This window comes from Zootermopsis nevadensis, unplaced genomic scaffold (genome assembly GCF_977971745.1).
Source record: "Zootermopsis nevadensis isolate Lab colony 2312 unplaced genomic scaffold, Znev_1.0 Znev_ptg000006l, whole genome shotgun sequence".
NCBI classification, from domain to species: Eukaryota; Metazoa; Arthropoda; class Insecta; order Blattodea; family Termopsidae; genus Zootermopsis; species Zootermopsis nevadensis.
Genome location: NW_028259138.1, coordinates 13,871,428 through 13,886,629, shown reverse-complemented (window position 1 = coordinate 13,886,629; position 15,202 = coordinate 13,871,428). Strand labels below are relative to the sequence as shown.

At 35.1% G+C, this 15,202-nt stretch overlaps 1 protein-coding gene and 1 long non-coding RNA gene across 2 annotated transcripts; one reads left to right on the top strand and one right to left on the bottom strand.

The window, feature by feature from the left end:
• Window positions 1–569: 569 nt before the first annotated feature.
• Window positions 570–4,254, bottom strand: LOC110831159 (RNA-binding protein squid). Its single transcript, XM_022066845.2, has one exon. The coding sequence runs from the start codon at window positions 4,152–4,154 to the stop codon at window positions 3,318–3,320; it is 837 nt and encodes a 278-aa protein (XP_021922537.1). The 5' UTR covers window positions 4,155–4,254; the 3' UTR covers window positions 570–3,317.
• Window positions 4,255–5,656: 1,402 nt separating this feature from the next.
• On the top strand, window positions 5,657–14,090 carry LOC147874730 (uncharacterized). The gene is made up of 3 exons (XR_015533840.1): window positions 5,657–5,912; window positions 6,004–6,109; window positions 13,293–14,090. It is a non-coding gene; the product is annotated as an uncharacterized LOC147874730 (long non-coding RNA).
• Window positions 14,091–15,202: the final 1,112 nt, after the last annotated feature.

Sequence of the window (15,202 nt, the reverse complement as noted above, 5' to 3'; positions counted from 1 at the left end):
TAGATCACTTAGTCCCTTCTTGATAATCCTCATTCAAACTTTTATTTTAAATAAATTTTAATTTATTCAGTATTGAAATGTAAACACTACAACAAAAAATATAAGTAAAAAACCCAAAGAAAAGTAGGTGGAGTCCTTGCTAACAACATATAAACAAATGCTTTTCAGTTGAAATACAAAATATATATGCACGTGCTTCACTTCACCTTTGTCGTACTGCAACACGTGACTTGAACCACATTCTGTGGGGATTGGTTAAGAGTTTAGTGGTAAGATAGTTTAATACACAGTCAGCTCAATCAGGCATAAGCCACAACACAAAGTGAAAATTAATATTACTACGAAATCCCTCGTTTACTACTACCCTGCAGTGTTTGGAAGGAATGTTGGAAGGAGATGTGTATTATGCATCAGGGCTTCCCAAGTGGCAAACTACAGTTCAGACTTTGATAGTCTCTGTAAAAAATAAAAAAGAATTTTATGTGGGCATCTGTCACACCACATCACACCTGCAACTGGAAAGCCCTGGTCTGTAGTCTGAGTTGTTTGGCAATTATAGAAAATCCATATTCCACCTCAGGCCTATTTCTAGTTGTATTTTACTAAAAGGTTGTATACAATGGAAGAAAAATGAGTTTGCATCTTTATAACAACACTGTGGTCTAAATTACTATGACTTCCCCTCGTTCCTTTTATTGGTCCTTGGCAAAGGTATCATAAAAACCACAGCATGTTTGGCCTTTCAAGTACTCTGTCCTTACAGGTATGCAACTATCAACATATTCATATTAAAAATGCTAATATTTCCACTCCATATCAAATACTTGTTATATTGTAATTATATTATATACCTACAAATAGAGCCCTGTCAGAAAGACATACATACTACACATTAAATGTTATAGAAGTAGAGATTACACATTTGGAAACATTATGTATTGTGCAGTACAATTGTACGACATCTTGTACTTCAGGTAGTTCGTTTACTGCAGTATAGATGCTCATACAAGACAGAACAAGAAAATAATATTTAATGGAGTGCAGGAAAAAAGTCCTGCAAACTGAACAGCTTTTAACACTCAAATTTTTGTTCCAGCATCGAATGTTCTTCCAAAGTACAATTAAAAAAAGTATCTATAAGATATACAAACTTTATTTCAGTGTCATATGTGAGACAGCAGTAACACACTGCCAAAACTCCCATCTTTAATGTTAATTAATAAGAGTCTGTTAACTTGTACATTGATGACAGGTTCAAAAGATTTTGGATCAGTCGACCATTTCGTTTGCCATCCGTGGAGTTTGGAATTATGCACAGGAAAGTGCACTGTTACAGTCAAGTATTTCTTTTCATTAAAAAAAAAAGTTCTCCTCCATACCCATAACCTCTTCAGAAAAGAACAAATAGTTTTGACATGGTAAAAATGCTTCTAATTTGTTGAAATTATAATGGAGCCTTATATAACATAAACTCCATGCTTGTACAGTTCTACATGTATTTTTGTATCCTAATAAACAAAAAATATATCTTAGTTTTCATAATACCAAAGGTATTATCTACATACCTGGTGAACTGCTGGCCATATTATGGAAACAAAATAAGTACAGTCCATGGAAGTCCACGATCACTGTATGAAACAAAATAGGCTGCCCTATGATTCTACTTGTTATTCGCAAAGAATAACAAAATACTTAAAACAAAAGTAAAAGTAACTACTCTGCACTCCTCGAGACTGCCGAGATTGAAAGAGCATCGCCATAAAGGAACTGCTTCAAACGTCCACTGAAAATACACTTCACATTGATGAAAGGATGGACACTCTCAAAGAACTGATTTAAAAGTATGTGGTGAAATGTTTCTCTCATCCATTTTTTCACAAATCTTCTGAACCACACCCATATCTTCACCAGCAAAGCCACTTCTAATTATATGTTGGAGACATTTTATAAAATTACTACTCTTGTAAACAAACTACAAAAATTATAATGGGGGGGGGGCCACTTTCTTTAAAAATGTATTACCTACTTCAAGAAAATACATAATTCAATTACAATACAACTTTCAATTAACAATCTGACTATAAGTTTGTTATTTCCCTTACTGCAACTATATTACATCCTATAAACTGTATTCAATATTCACGAGTGCTATTCCATTAATGATTAAGTTTCACCTCAACACAAACATGGGATATTAAAACCCAATCAATTCTAAATTATATCTGTCCAAGGTATTCCCAGATTTCTTGTGTAAATGATATCCATTCACTACGAAAACAATATTTAGACATTAGTCTCTTCTGCACACTTAAACTACACATCTACTGGGGTCCTTCCCTGGTCCATCTCTCTTCCAAGATTAAATATGAGAGTCTAATCATGTAGTCTAAGATCAACTGACTTCATTCTGGGATTGAAAATATACACTAGAAAAAAGTCTGACATTGAATGTCACAAAATTCATTACACTCATATGAAACAGATCGATACAAATTAGCTTGTTAATAGCAATCAAAGCTGTTCTTTGCGATGCATATCATAACTGTTCAGAAACCAATGTGCTTCCTTTTAATGATTTTATATTATTACAAAATTCCCTAACTGTGGAACACTCTGCACTTTTACAATTTTCTGTGGATATTTAAAGTTAAAATAAATTTTTAACAGGTATGACCACCCTGCATGTAGTGTTCACGCTTTCATATGTACTTCTGTATGTTGCTGGAATTCAGTTATGACAGTCAAGAAGAAACTGCAGAGAGGGGCGACTGTATTCCGGAATTTGTACATCGCAAAGTTACTTACTTGTAAGATAGTTATTCAATCTCACACATTCTTGCCAACACTATGAGAAAATGAATCTGATTTAACAAAGACAGCTTCAGACAGACAGACAGAAGGACGAAGAAAATCCAAGAAGTTTTTCAAGTGTATAATGAAACCTTCTTACACATCTTTTAAAACTTCAAGAGAATAACTTCAGAATAATTTCTTACTTGGCGATAAGATCCCAATTATGTTCAAGCAGAGATTCCTGAAGCATTTAATGACTTTCACTCAAATAATGATGACACAATTTTAATTAAATCAGTTGTTCATGAATTTCACACAACACTGCACTTGAATCCACATAAAACAGTGGTGACTGCTATATACCAGAATTAAAAACACTCAGTGTGAAGGTTATTGGTACTGTTACATTCAATACATTAATATTACTTATAAAATGAAAACAGATGAAAGCTGATATAATGTGCAACATAAGAAACATATATAGAGCAAAAACTGACATATGCAAAAGACGTAAGTGTCCAACTTCAATATGGCTGATGTCTCTGGAACTGACGACTGCCTGCCCTTGGCTTGTTCCCATATCCTTGACTGCCACCAGTATTACTGTAGCCATACCCAGAATAATCATTGTATGGAACACCGTAGTCATAGCTGTTATAACCTGCACCACCATATCCTGTGCCATATTCATGGCCATAGCCACCATAAGGATGGGCTGCTCCCCAGCCACGTGCATCACCCCTTAATGCACCTCGACCTCCGATACCCATTGTTTCAGGGTTAATCTTCACCTTTTTTACATCAACCTCTTTACCATTGATGTACTGCTTAGGAGACTTCAGAAGTTGGTAAACAACATTTTTGGAATCAAATGTGATAAAACAGAATCCCTTCCTCTGGTTCTTTACCTTGTCAAAGGGTGCCTGCACTTCCACTATTGTTCCATACTGAGAGAAGTAATTCCGAATATCTCCATCAGAGATATCTGGAGTCAATCCACCAACAAATATTTTCCCATGCTGTGTCTTCTTTGATACCCGTTTGGGATCTACTTTTCTTTTGTTGATATAATGATCTCCAGATGTTAATAATTTGTCAATAGTTTTGGGATTTGCAAATACAATGAAAGCAAAGCCTCTAGACTGCCCTGTATAGGGGTCAACTTTCACAGTGACGCTCTCAATCTCCCCAAATTTACCAAAATGCTCCTTAAGTTCTCTATCAGTTGTTTGCCGACTCAGACCGCCGACAAATAATTTTCTGTCATCGTCTCTTCCAGGAATACCTGCAGTTCCTCGGTTATCGTGGCCATTTCCTGCAATAATTCTCGGGTCTTCATGATAATCTTGATAATAATCCATACTGAAATAGCTTATTAAAAAACTATACTTGTCAATACACTTTCAATGTAACTTCAGAACGAAGCCAAGACGGTTTGAAAACAAATGCCGTGCGTATTCACGGAATTCAATCATAACTGCCAACCTTTAAGAAGTGTATTATAAGATTACTTAGCTTTTTTTAGAACAAAGACATTGCAATTATACATCATTTAATGAAATATTGGCTGATGATTAAAAATGTTTTATGGGTTAAGGGTTATTGAACAATGACTAGTGGAAAGGTATTAAAACAGAACAAAATTCATTAAAAAAATATTCCTCATAATGAAGTCTCTTTTTTGTATTAAATGTTTAGTTCATCCAATAATTAATTTCGAACAGTTACTGTTGAATGGATATTCTACAGTTTGTAACTGTTGTTTTAATATTCAGAATAAAACAACCATTAAAGTATAGATTTGTTTTATGAACTCAATCCAAATATGCAGAGGGCAATTTTTGTTCCAAAGTTTGTAAAATAAATTGTGTTCGTGTACAAAATATTTCTGGTAATCTGATCTTAGCACAATAGATTTAAAATTACTGTCGGGAATCATAGAAATAGAACGCACAGTCACCGAACTTATATCAGCATTTTAAACTTATGTAAGATATGGATGTTTTCAATAAATTGTCATTATGTGGAGATGGGTTTGACGACAAATGAACGTACCAACCTTTGAAGACTTGTGGGTACCTGCCGGTAAAACGATATGCGGCGTAAAATCGAATACCAACATAATGAAAATAACATTTCCAACAAATCTGAAAAAGGCACGGTAATAATACGATTCAAGTAAAATGCAGCTCCATCCGGCCAGGCGTTGTTGGTGTTTTTATGCTCGTTGCAAGCGTAATCCTCAACTATCTGGCTAAGAACGCCTCGCTGGCTAACGATGCATTTTATATGATCGTTTCTGTGCTCCAGTGTATGGTGTGTTGTTGGACTACGAAAGTGTGACACAACCCTTTCATTCTTTTCAAAATGTAATCCAGGCTAATACAGTTTACAAGAACTCTCCACTTCTGGCTGCAAACAAACTCGGAGCATTAAAGTATGATTAAAGCAACACAGACTCAAAACATTTAAATCTCATCATTCTCTACTCAACTGTGCTACCAAAGCACTTTAGTTACTCAGCTGTCTTCAGAACTATTTGTTATTCTGGGCCAGGACATTAGTTGAACTTAATTTTTTTTCCGCATGCAAAAATTGCAGATCACCAGGATGACGGCGCAGGCTTGATGTCTGGGGGGGGGCACTCCATTCCTTCGCCCACTTAACTCCACACATTGGCTGGCTGATTTTATGGAGCCGAGTCTTTACTGAGAAGCCGACGGTCGCTTTTCCCAACATTTTATGGAACCCGAAAGTTCATTACCTTGTTCACAAAAGCCCGCCACTGGTCCCTATCCTGAGCCAGATGAATCCAATCCATAGGCAATGGCTACCAGTATTACTTAACATCAACTCAAACAACCAGTAGCTTTCCTAGCTGTGGATAGATGGTAGGACAGTATTTGCATAACATGTTGATATTATCTGTGCCAGATGTTTGTACCCATGCGTTGCTGAGATTGTTACTCACTTCACACCGTGCACAAATGTGACAAGGATATCAGTATGAAGGTTGTGCGGTCGTGATGGTAGTAGTGGTAGAACAATAAGTGAAATTAAGTGTTTAGGCATTGTAGTAGTTATGAACACTGCTAGAAAAAATGATGTGAATCGGCGAGGTAAGTAGACTGTAATTCAACACCGAGTTATTTCCTCTAACATTAAAATTGTGGAAATGAGTTTTGGCTTTGTACGTTTTTCATTTTACAGTTCTTGCTATTCAGGCAAAGAAGAAACGTAACCGAAATACAAAAGGAAAAGGCAACAAAAATAGAGAAGGTGATGAATCAACTCGGTCACAAACAAACAGGATGAGGTGAGTGTTAGGTTTTGTGATAAATTCAACAGGTTTCATACATTTATCCATGCCATTTCAGTTCATAACATTTGTACCAACATGAACTTGGACTTGATGAGGTTAGTTTGTATCTACAGTAGTTGAAGGAAAGGTATTTGTATCTAGTATTATTTGAGTATGCAATTTTAATGCAAGAATTTTAATTTATGATTTGATTGCTAGGCTTTGTTAGTGATATTTTAATTTAGCTTTTCATAGAATTCTGAAACATGGAGATTATGTTTGACTCGCAGAAAATCATTAAATTGCATCTTAGAAATGTTGCAAAATGCCGTTCGTGCTCTCATGAATTTATTAAAAAAAACTATTGCAAAATTTTAATATTGTTTTATTTTATTTCTAAGTCTGGCAAATGAACTGACAGTGGATCCCCATTCTACAATTTTACTCACATGACATAACTTTTCATTACATGGGAGTCTCCACCACTTTAGGTAACTGCTGGAAGATTATTTCTTCAATTATTACTGTTAAAACTATATTTTTATGGAATTTGAAATATAGTTAGTCAGCAGTTTAAATCATACCTGTAGAAGGCAACAGATGGAAATAAAGTCACCAGATTTAAATAATAGCATGTATTAAAATTGTGGCATTAAAAAACATGGAGTCCCTCAAGGTTCAATACTTGGTCCTATGCTTTACCTCATATATATCAGTGATTTACCACCATCCATTAATTCTCAGTCTAAACCCATTCGTTTTTGAATGATATTGATATTGTTTTACATCCAGGAACTGACTTTATCTGTATTTGCATGAATGATGTCTTTGTTGGCTTGAACAAATCAATTAAAGCAAATAAACTCATTAAAAAAATATATTTCATGAAATTTTGTGCTAATAAAAGAAATGTGTTAATCTAGGTGTAGAGTATGAGAATAAATTGAAGAGTAGAAGTAACCAAATTTCTTGGCCTGCAAATTGAGACTAACCTACATTGGAAAATATGTATTGAATACATTCTTCCCAAACTAAGCTCAACATGCTTTGCTGTTAGGACAGTCACATCATTCATGAAAAAATAAACTTTAAAATTGCTCTACTTTGCATACTTTCATTCGATTATGTCATGTGGAATTTTTCTGGGAAAAGTCAACAGGCAGAAAAAAAGTGTTTTATGTCCAAAAGAAAATCATTAGAATCATGCAGACACTAAAAGGAGAGCCTCATGTAGGGCACTGTGTAAGAATTTTAATATACATAGAAGAATTCCAAACAAACGTAGGTTTCTTCAAGATACGGATACAACCTTCATGTGCCAAACACTAAACTCAATAGATATCAGAAAGGAGTCTTAGTATACTGGAATTAAGCTGCTCAGAAATCTTTACTCCACTTTAACAAGTAAATCACAATATAATGAAGTTTAATCCAGCACTAAAAGGGTATTGCCTATCTTGCTAATACTTCATAGAAGAATTTACCTGAACCAAAAATTCTCAGCAATAAGCAATAGTGGGCATGCTTTCTTGTGCAATTATTTTTGTGGTAATCTGTAGTTGTGTGTAAATTACTGTCATAACAATGTAATTTACACTTGTGTTAGAAACAAGTATTGTATTTGTGCTGTGACATGTTCTGCATTCTTGGCTTGGGCCTATGAATGATCTATGAAATGTAAATAAATTACATTCTGTTCTATTATGTAAATGCAAGAGGATATGAACTGGATTGACAGGTAACTTAATGCAGTATGACAGATGTTTGTAGGTTGGAAAGACTGTTTTAACACAAAAGCAGTAGAATAATAAAAATTAAGGTAAAATATGAATTTGGTGACAGGTTAGGAATTAAGAAATTATCTCTGTTAAGTGTTAGTGAATTTTCATACAATCTGAGTGTGTTGTAGATGTATGTCCTGCGTGCATTAGTAATTTAAAGTATATTAGTGACATACACACGTGGGAACACCTTATTTTCAGAGTTGCGTGGAATTTTATAGGTGGCACAAAGTCGACTTACCCATAATGAAAATAAAAAAAAATCTGTATAATTTTCCACCACATGGTGATTTATTTATTTGAAAGGTTAAAATATTGCTAGGTTTTATGTGATAAATTTGAAGTGTGATAGTACCTGCTACAAAGAAAGGAAGGATTACGGACTTTGCCGTGGATTTTGTATTTTGTACATATTAATAGAACAAAAGAAATTACAGTATTCAAATTGGGGTTGGTAGTTCCTCTCATGGCTTGTAATAAGGGAAGGAAACAAGTAAATTTGGTAGACAACCCTGGTGGAACAGTGGTTTCTGATTCTTCTGTATTCATTTAAATACGAGTTGTTTATGGAGGGTTGTGTGTAAAGAGTTTTTTCTGAATTGCAGTATATTTTTAGAGAGATTGCTTGGATATTGCTTGTTGCTGATTACTGTGACTTGTTTTCGCAGTGTTCATTTGCAGCATCGTGTTGCGCATTACAGTGCGCTGCTGCTCTGGGCCTGTTCTTGATTGCATATGCATAGTGAAATGTTGGCTGTGACAGTTTATTACACCTGTTCACAGCTCTACGTTATTATACACTATAAGAGGAATAGTTTAAGAAAGCTGTTGCTTTTATGTGTTTTGTATTATGTTTTAACATTTATTGTATTGGGATATGGGATTTAAACCCCCATAGGAGATGGCAGCTGGCCAGACATTTAACTCTAGGCTCTAACAGTTTAGCAGTACGCTAATGTGATACATGGCCAGTTTGTCTGCATGTAAGTCGTGATGCCAATTCAGTTAAAGTATTTTGAGATACATGATTATGCCTTTGGTCTAGTTGCGTCGTTAATATTATTTTATGATGGAGGGTTTTTGTTGCTGTGGGGAGGGGGATATTGTCTCTATTGAACTGTGGCCTCTACTGGTCCCATTGTGTAGCCTCCAGATGATGAGTGAATGTGGAATGGTGGTCAAATGATATTGACGGGGAAACCAAAGAACTCATAGAAAATCCTATCCCAGTATCACTTTGTCCACCACAAATCCCAGATGGACTGCTCAAGTTGCAAATCTAGGCCTCTAATGTGAGAAGCCAGCAACTAACTGCTTAAGCTATGGCCATGGAGTGTCATTACATGCCAAATTAACCATAATATTTTACAGCATTTTATATTTTAATGACATTTTGTACAGATGAAGGTGATAAATGTAGGATTTCTTGTGAAGTTTTACAGTGTTGTGAAACTAGCTTTGTAGGTTATGAATTTTTAAATGTTGCTTTTTCCAGTTCAGAAATTCATTATAGCCTCTGGCCATGTTCTCTTTTATAATTACCTAATTGTCATATACTGCGTTTGCCTAACCATACCAATTCTTCTTCTTCCTTGGCTCTACAACCCAGTTGTGGGTCTTCGCCACCTCCTTTTAGGAGGTTTCCTAGTCTTTGAAGTGTGCATTTGTGAGTAGTGAGTGACCATGGCTCCAATTTTGAGGTACATTTTGTGAGATGTAACAGGCCGTGAGATGTGAATCCACATGTTCATTGTCTTTGCAACTGCTAAATAAAAAAGGGTAATTGACATGGAATGTAAATAAATTCTATTCTATCCTGTGAAACTATTCTAATAATGATGCTTATGCATATGCAAGTTTCAAAGTGTATTGATCCATTGTGGTAATTGTTAAAAGCTGATCTGAAGCAAAGTTTATGTTGCTAGTGCTAATATTGAACATTCGTTTTGAACAACTATTTTGGTAGTTCAGGATTGCAGATACTTTTGTTCCTGGATAGCCTATCAGCATCGCATTGATTACTTTCTGCTACAGATGTATTATCGGGCTCCGGTTTAGGAAAAGATGTCATCCTCATTTGTGTTAAAGAGGTCACCTATAAATTAAGCTCGTGAATAACATATAATGAACATTCTTTTTAAAATTGCTTTGACTAAGCAACAAGTTAAAAGTTATTGCACACCAAGATGAATATCTGGGAATAATATTGAAATTGATTTGAAGAAAATGTTTTGGTAATGTGAATTAGACAAATGATTTAGGGTACCTTCTGGTAGTGGGATTTTGTGTTGTGTTGAACCTTTGAGTTGTGTTGTTAGTGAGGTTTTTTCCAGACTAGAACAGAACCAGTTTGGAAAGTTCATTACATCTGTCATCACACGTCAATCTTCTGTGACCTTTTGTAATAGTCTGTAGTTTAAATGTGGATGGAAGTATCCTGCAGTGAACTTTATATCCAGATTTTGGCATTACTACTTTGTGTGTCTAGTTCATTTAATGACATTATTTTAATTGAAGTAATAAGAAGAATCACTTTGTGTATTTACACAATGTACAGTCCGTTTAATGGAGAATGACATACATCATCTATGCAGAACTTCCATTGATGTTAGAAGAAGGAATATTAGTGGAGATATTTGCTGCTTGTTTACGGCTATCTTATCACTTCATATCGCACTATATTTATTACTTCTGCAGCTAAAACTGCATTGTTAGGAAATCTGTCAATGAATTCTGAAAGCAGACAACCTCTAAATGTAGTATTTGCTTCTCATATCTTGCCCCGCAGTTAGGGATGTAATTGGGTTGATACTTCAGTCACGTCACGTCTTGTTCCTCCTCCAGATTGGTTTAGCAGCGGTGTATGAGACTTGGGTCAGGAGGTACCTGATTTGAAACACTGCCAGTGAACCAGCTGTCCAGATGGAAGATTTCTGTTGTTTCCGTATTTTCTCTAGGTGAATAATACCTTGAGATAAGCCATCAAGTCTCCTGTTCTCGCCATTGTTCAAATATCTTTCCGCATCATCTGATACTACATTACATCTACAGTTCAAGTACTGTCATGAGTAACCAAAGAATCAGCCATTTTCAGTAATAGGATGATTGTCGCAACTCAGTTTTACATATTTTCCCAGCAAATGCAGAGACAGTCTCTGAAACGTTAGATTGTAACTCCATAATTACACAACTGATTGCCTGAGAGGACTTCATAATATTCAGTCACTGTAAAGCTTGAGATCTTGTTACAAATACATTCAAATAAAGATATATTATTATGCTTGAACTGGTAAGCAACTGTGCAATAGCGTAGCTGTGTGTTACCAATTAGTTAATCTACCTTGGCACTTGTAAATTAACGGAGCATTCAGACTGCGATGGATAATTCTGTTATTTACGAATCTTTGAATGCTAATGGGGGTTATTCATTTTGGTGAAGTGCAAATTGAAATGCTAACAACTAGGGCCCTGTTGTGTAAGTACTTTGCGGTTGGGTTCTATAAGTTGGACTTTACCTCGTCTATTGTTTTTAAAGATGTAGGAATTTATAAGCATTTTATTGTTATAAAAATGTAAGAGCCAATTAAAAGTAGAAGAATTTGAATCTTTCACACTTCTGTTTTATATGAGCAGGAAGCATTAAGTATATTCCAGCCAGGGGCAGAGTGCGTGGATAACACTTTTAAAAATGATAAATGGAAAGTCTTGTGAATTACTTTTGTGGTTGAGACTTAAGCTTCTTGCAACCACAACAATGCTAACAACACCTGGCTGCTTGGGGGTCACCAACAATGCATTTTATTTGATAATTTCTGCTGGCTTCCAGTATATGGAGTACCATTTAACTAAGACAGTAAGACTTTGTTCTTAATTTTTGAAAGTTTTCGTGAGGCTAAGACACTTAATATGAATGTTTTGCCCCTGGATGCTGCACAGCATCTAGTCACATGATGCTACAGACTGCTAATTAAAACAGTGGAAGCTTCGAGCATCCGACATCCTTTCTGTACTGGATGTGCAAATCATTATACCGTTAAGGTGCGTTGAGCACTTTTGACAGAGAAGTTACATGGAATGCGACAACGTTTATAAAAGTAAGTGATAGCAGAAATTGGTGACAGTTCCCATTTCTGTGGCTGGTGGAAATACACCAGAAACAGAAATAAACTGAAAGCAGAAGCAGTTAGGAATCTTGTGATGTTTTATCATCATCTCAGATTGAAATATGTTTCAAGAGGGATGAAGGTTTGTTTATGTTCAGAGAGGGCATGAGGATAGGGTGGTGGTGGTGATGGTGCTTCAAAATGGGTATAGCCAGGGAGACAACAGTGAAGCATAAATGAAGTGGAATAGAATTTAGGACACCGCTTTTTTTATTATTATTATTATTTTCCTACTATTCGTGACCAGTCCAGTGCAGCAAAGCTTAGCAAATTTTCCTGCAAGAAGTATTGTAACCACAGTCTTTATTATTTTAATGTTAATTTTTTGTTTGGGCGAAAGTTGAGATAGTTGTGAGAAAAACATGTAAAATGCAACTTGTAAAATATTTAGTAGCTTTTCATAATTTTTGTCTTTATCTATTTTTTGAAAATTTTACCAGTTAAACCAAACCCTAATATTGACTTCATTAAAACTGACTGGGTACAGACAACTCAGTAGGATAAAATAAAACATTGTTAAAACACATTCGCACGCATGTGCGCACACACACACACAGACAAGATGACTGCAAAGGTTAATACTTCTTCCTATTTAAAAAGCAGAGTAATAATGGCTTCTGCGTAAGGAAAACACGGATGTCTGAAAAATATTGTCAGTTCTGGATCTGACTTACATTGAAGTTCTTTGTTACTACAGGAAGTGAGAATGTTGTAATTCCAGTTTTGATACTGAGCTTTATGTGCTTCTGCTTGAATTGCACTGTATTTGTAAATAGAATCTTTAAGTATGAGATGGGAATTAGCTACAGAAGTAGCAAGAAAGGCATGAAAGAAAATTAGATGTTTGTGAGGGGCAGTAGGGGAGTTAGTGTGCCAGGACAAAGAAGTATATACGTATCTAAAAATAGTTTTTTTCCGTCTCTGTGTACAGTTGTCAGTAACGAATTTATCAAGAATATCGTACCAGTTCTCAAGGGCTCTGATGATGGTATATTGCAGATTACATGGTGATGGGCAAAATGCAGAATTAAATGACGTGATGAATTTCAAGGGATACTCGGTTTTGTTGGCGGTATTGGCCCCACCTGTTTCAGCAGTACTGTATGAATAAATGAAGAGTACAGTTATTTTTATTCATATTCATGCTGATATTTCTTGCCAGATGAAGTGTGTATAATGCTGGGTAATATATTTTCCTTTGCAAGGCAAGTCTTAACCCCATCAAATTCTTATTTTCATCAATCATCTTTGCAGGTATACCAAGAGAGTTGACTCGTCAGTGATTGCAGATGCTACTAGGTCCAGTACTTATACTCCTCAGTGGAATATAATGCACATTTCTTCTAAATTTTTAATCTTCAATGGCTAAAGATTAACTGGAGGTTAATAATAACCTCCCACTTTAGTAATCAGTTGTTTACCAACATTGTCACAATAACTTCGGTCCATTAAAATTCTTACTAAATCGTGTTATAAAAAAATTTCTAGTATGAAATTAACTAGTAAACATTTTGCATCAGATTGGGTTATCAGAGAAGAATACTCAAAATTCTTTGGTGTTATATTTTGTACAACTAAACACTGATGGCAGTAAAATTATTTGTTACATAATATAGTTAAACCTAAATGAATGGAGTGGTTATGTTAGTTGCCAAAAATTCATTGTTTACATGTGGGATGAATATTATAAATGAAAATATGCCATAATGTGTAATGACCCATTGTACTGGTAGAAGGGTGTTACTTGTAAACATTACATTAGATGTGCTGTAAATATATTCAGTTAGTGCAGTCACTGCATTTTAATGAACTTTTCCTCGCCTTAGTAGAGTGCTCGTACTGTGGCACCCAGACCAAAACTGTCAGTTGGGTTGCCCCCTTGATAGACCTTTTATTGTTCAGAAATTAACGTATAGAATTTGATATGAACATATCTGCTAATATAGAAAAAAAATCAGCTGAATGATCTCTTTATGTTGTGTTATTTGCATGGATTGTAGTAGATGGAATCTTGTATGAATTTTTGGGAAAAGAAATGCTCTTTAAACCAAACATGATTTGTGTATTGCTTGAACAAGCCTTTATCCTTTCCAGAAGCAAATCTGATGGCATTAATTCTTTAGTTTTGTCAGTTCATACATAGAAATGGTACATTCTTGGTATTATCAGTGGTGCTGATAAAGTTATAAAATTATGTCGTACTCAATGAACGGAGGTTCATTTTTGGACGTGAATAAGGTTTGATGTACCAGGGTTTTTTCTTAGAAAGAGTCTTATTTGAATACAAGTTGCAGCTCAAAGAATTCTGATATTTTAATGCTCTTTTTCATACCTAATATGTCCATGTCTATAAATATATAAAGAACTCTCGTGGAATATCCTATTCATTTTGGCTTGCAGAGGATTAATCTTCAAATTATATTTAAGGAAATTCTGAATTACTTTCTGGAATTCAAAATCCTACACGGTTTTCTTGTACTGTTTATGGAAAAACATTCGGAAGCAAAACTTGAGTATTGATGCTTTAGTTTTATCATTTTATCATCTGTAGGTCTCAACACATGACAGTTTCACATTCTTCCAATCTTTATTTGAAAGTGCAGTACAGTTCTGTAGCTTATTGACTATGTGGGACAGTTCAATGTTTTATTTTGCATGAATGTTTGGACTCTAAAGATCAAAAGCTTTAATAAATTCCATAAAATTTTCAGCTTATCATCAGTCCAGTAAGGCTACAAATTTTAGAAAGTGAAACGCGTGATTCATTAATGCAGAAATTTTTGTACGCACATTATAGTCATTTAATAAAGTACTCATGAAAATATTTGGACATAAAAAGAGTGTAGAAGCAGTTTAATGTACCACATAACAAAAACCTTTATGATTTATACAAGTCACTAGCGTTGTTTAGTGTAATCATGGTGAAGTGATGGCCATTGTTTGTGGCTGTGGTGAGGGAGATACCTGAATTTTTGTGGAGGAACTTGGTGGGAAATATTCATTTTAAGGCAAGAAAGACGTGGGAGGATGACATTGAAATGTAACGTAGAGAGACAGGTTATGAGAACGGAAGTTGGCATGGTTGGCATTTGTATTACGGACATTGGATCTTTGGGTTGTGCTACCACAGTGTTATTTTAATTCTGTTGAGATGCGTCCTTTCC

Excerpts from the sequence above, each read along its gene's own strand:
- LOC110831159 (XM_022066845.2), bottom strand. The coding sequence starts at position 4,154 with ATGGATTATTATCAAGATTATCATGAAGACCCGAGAATTATTGCAGGA.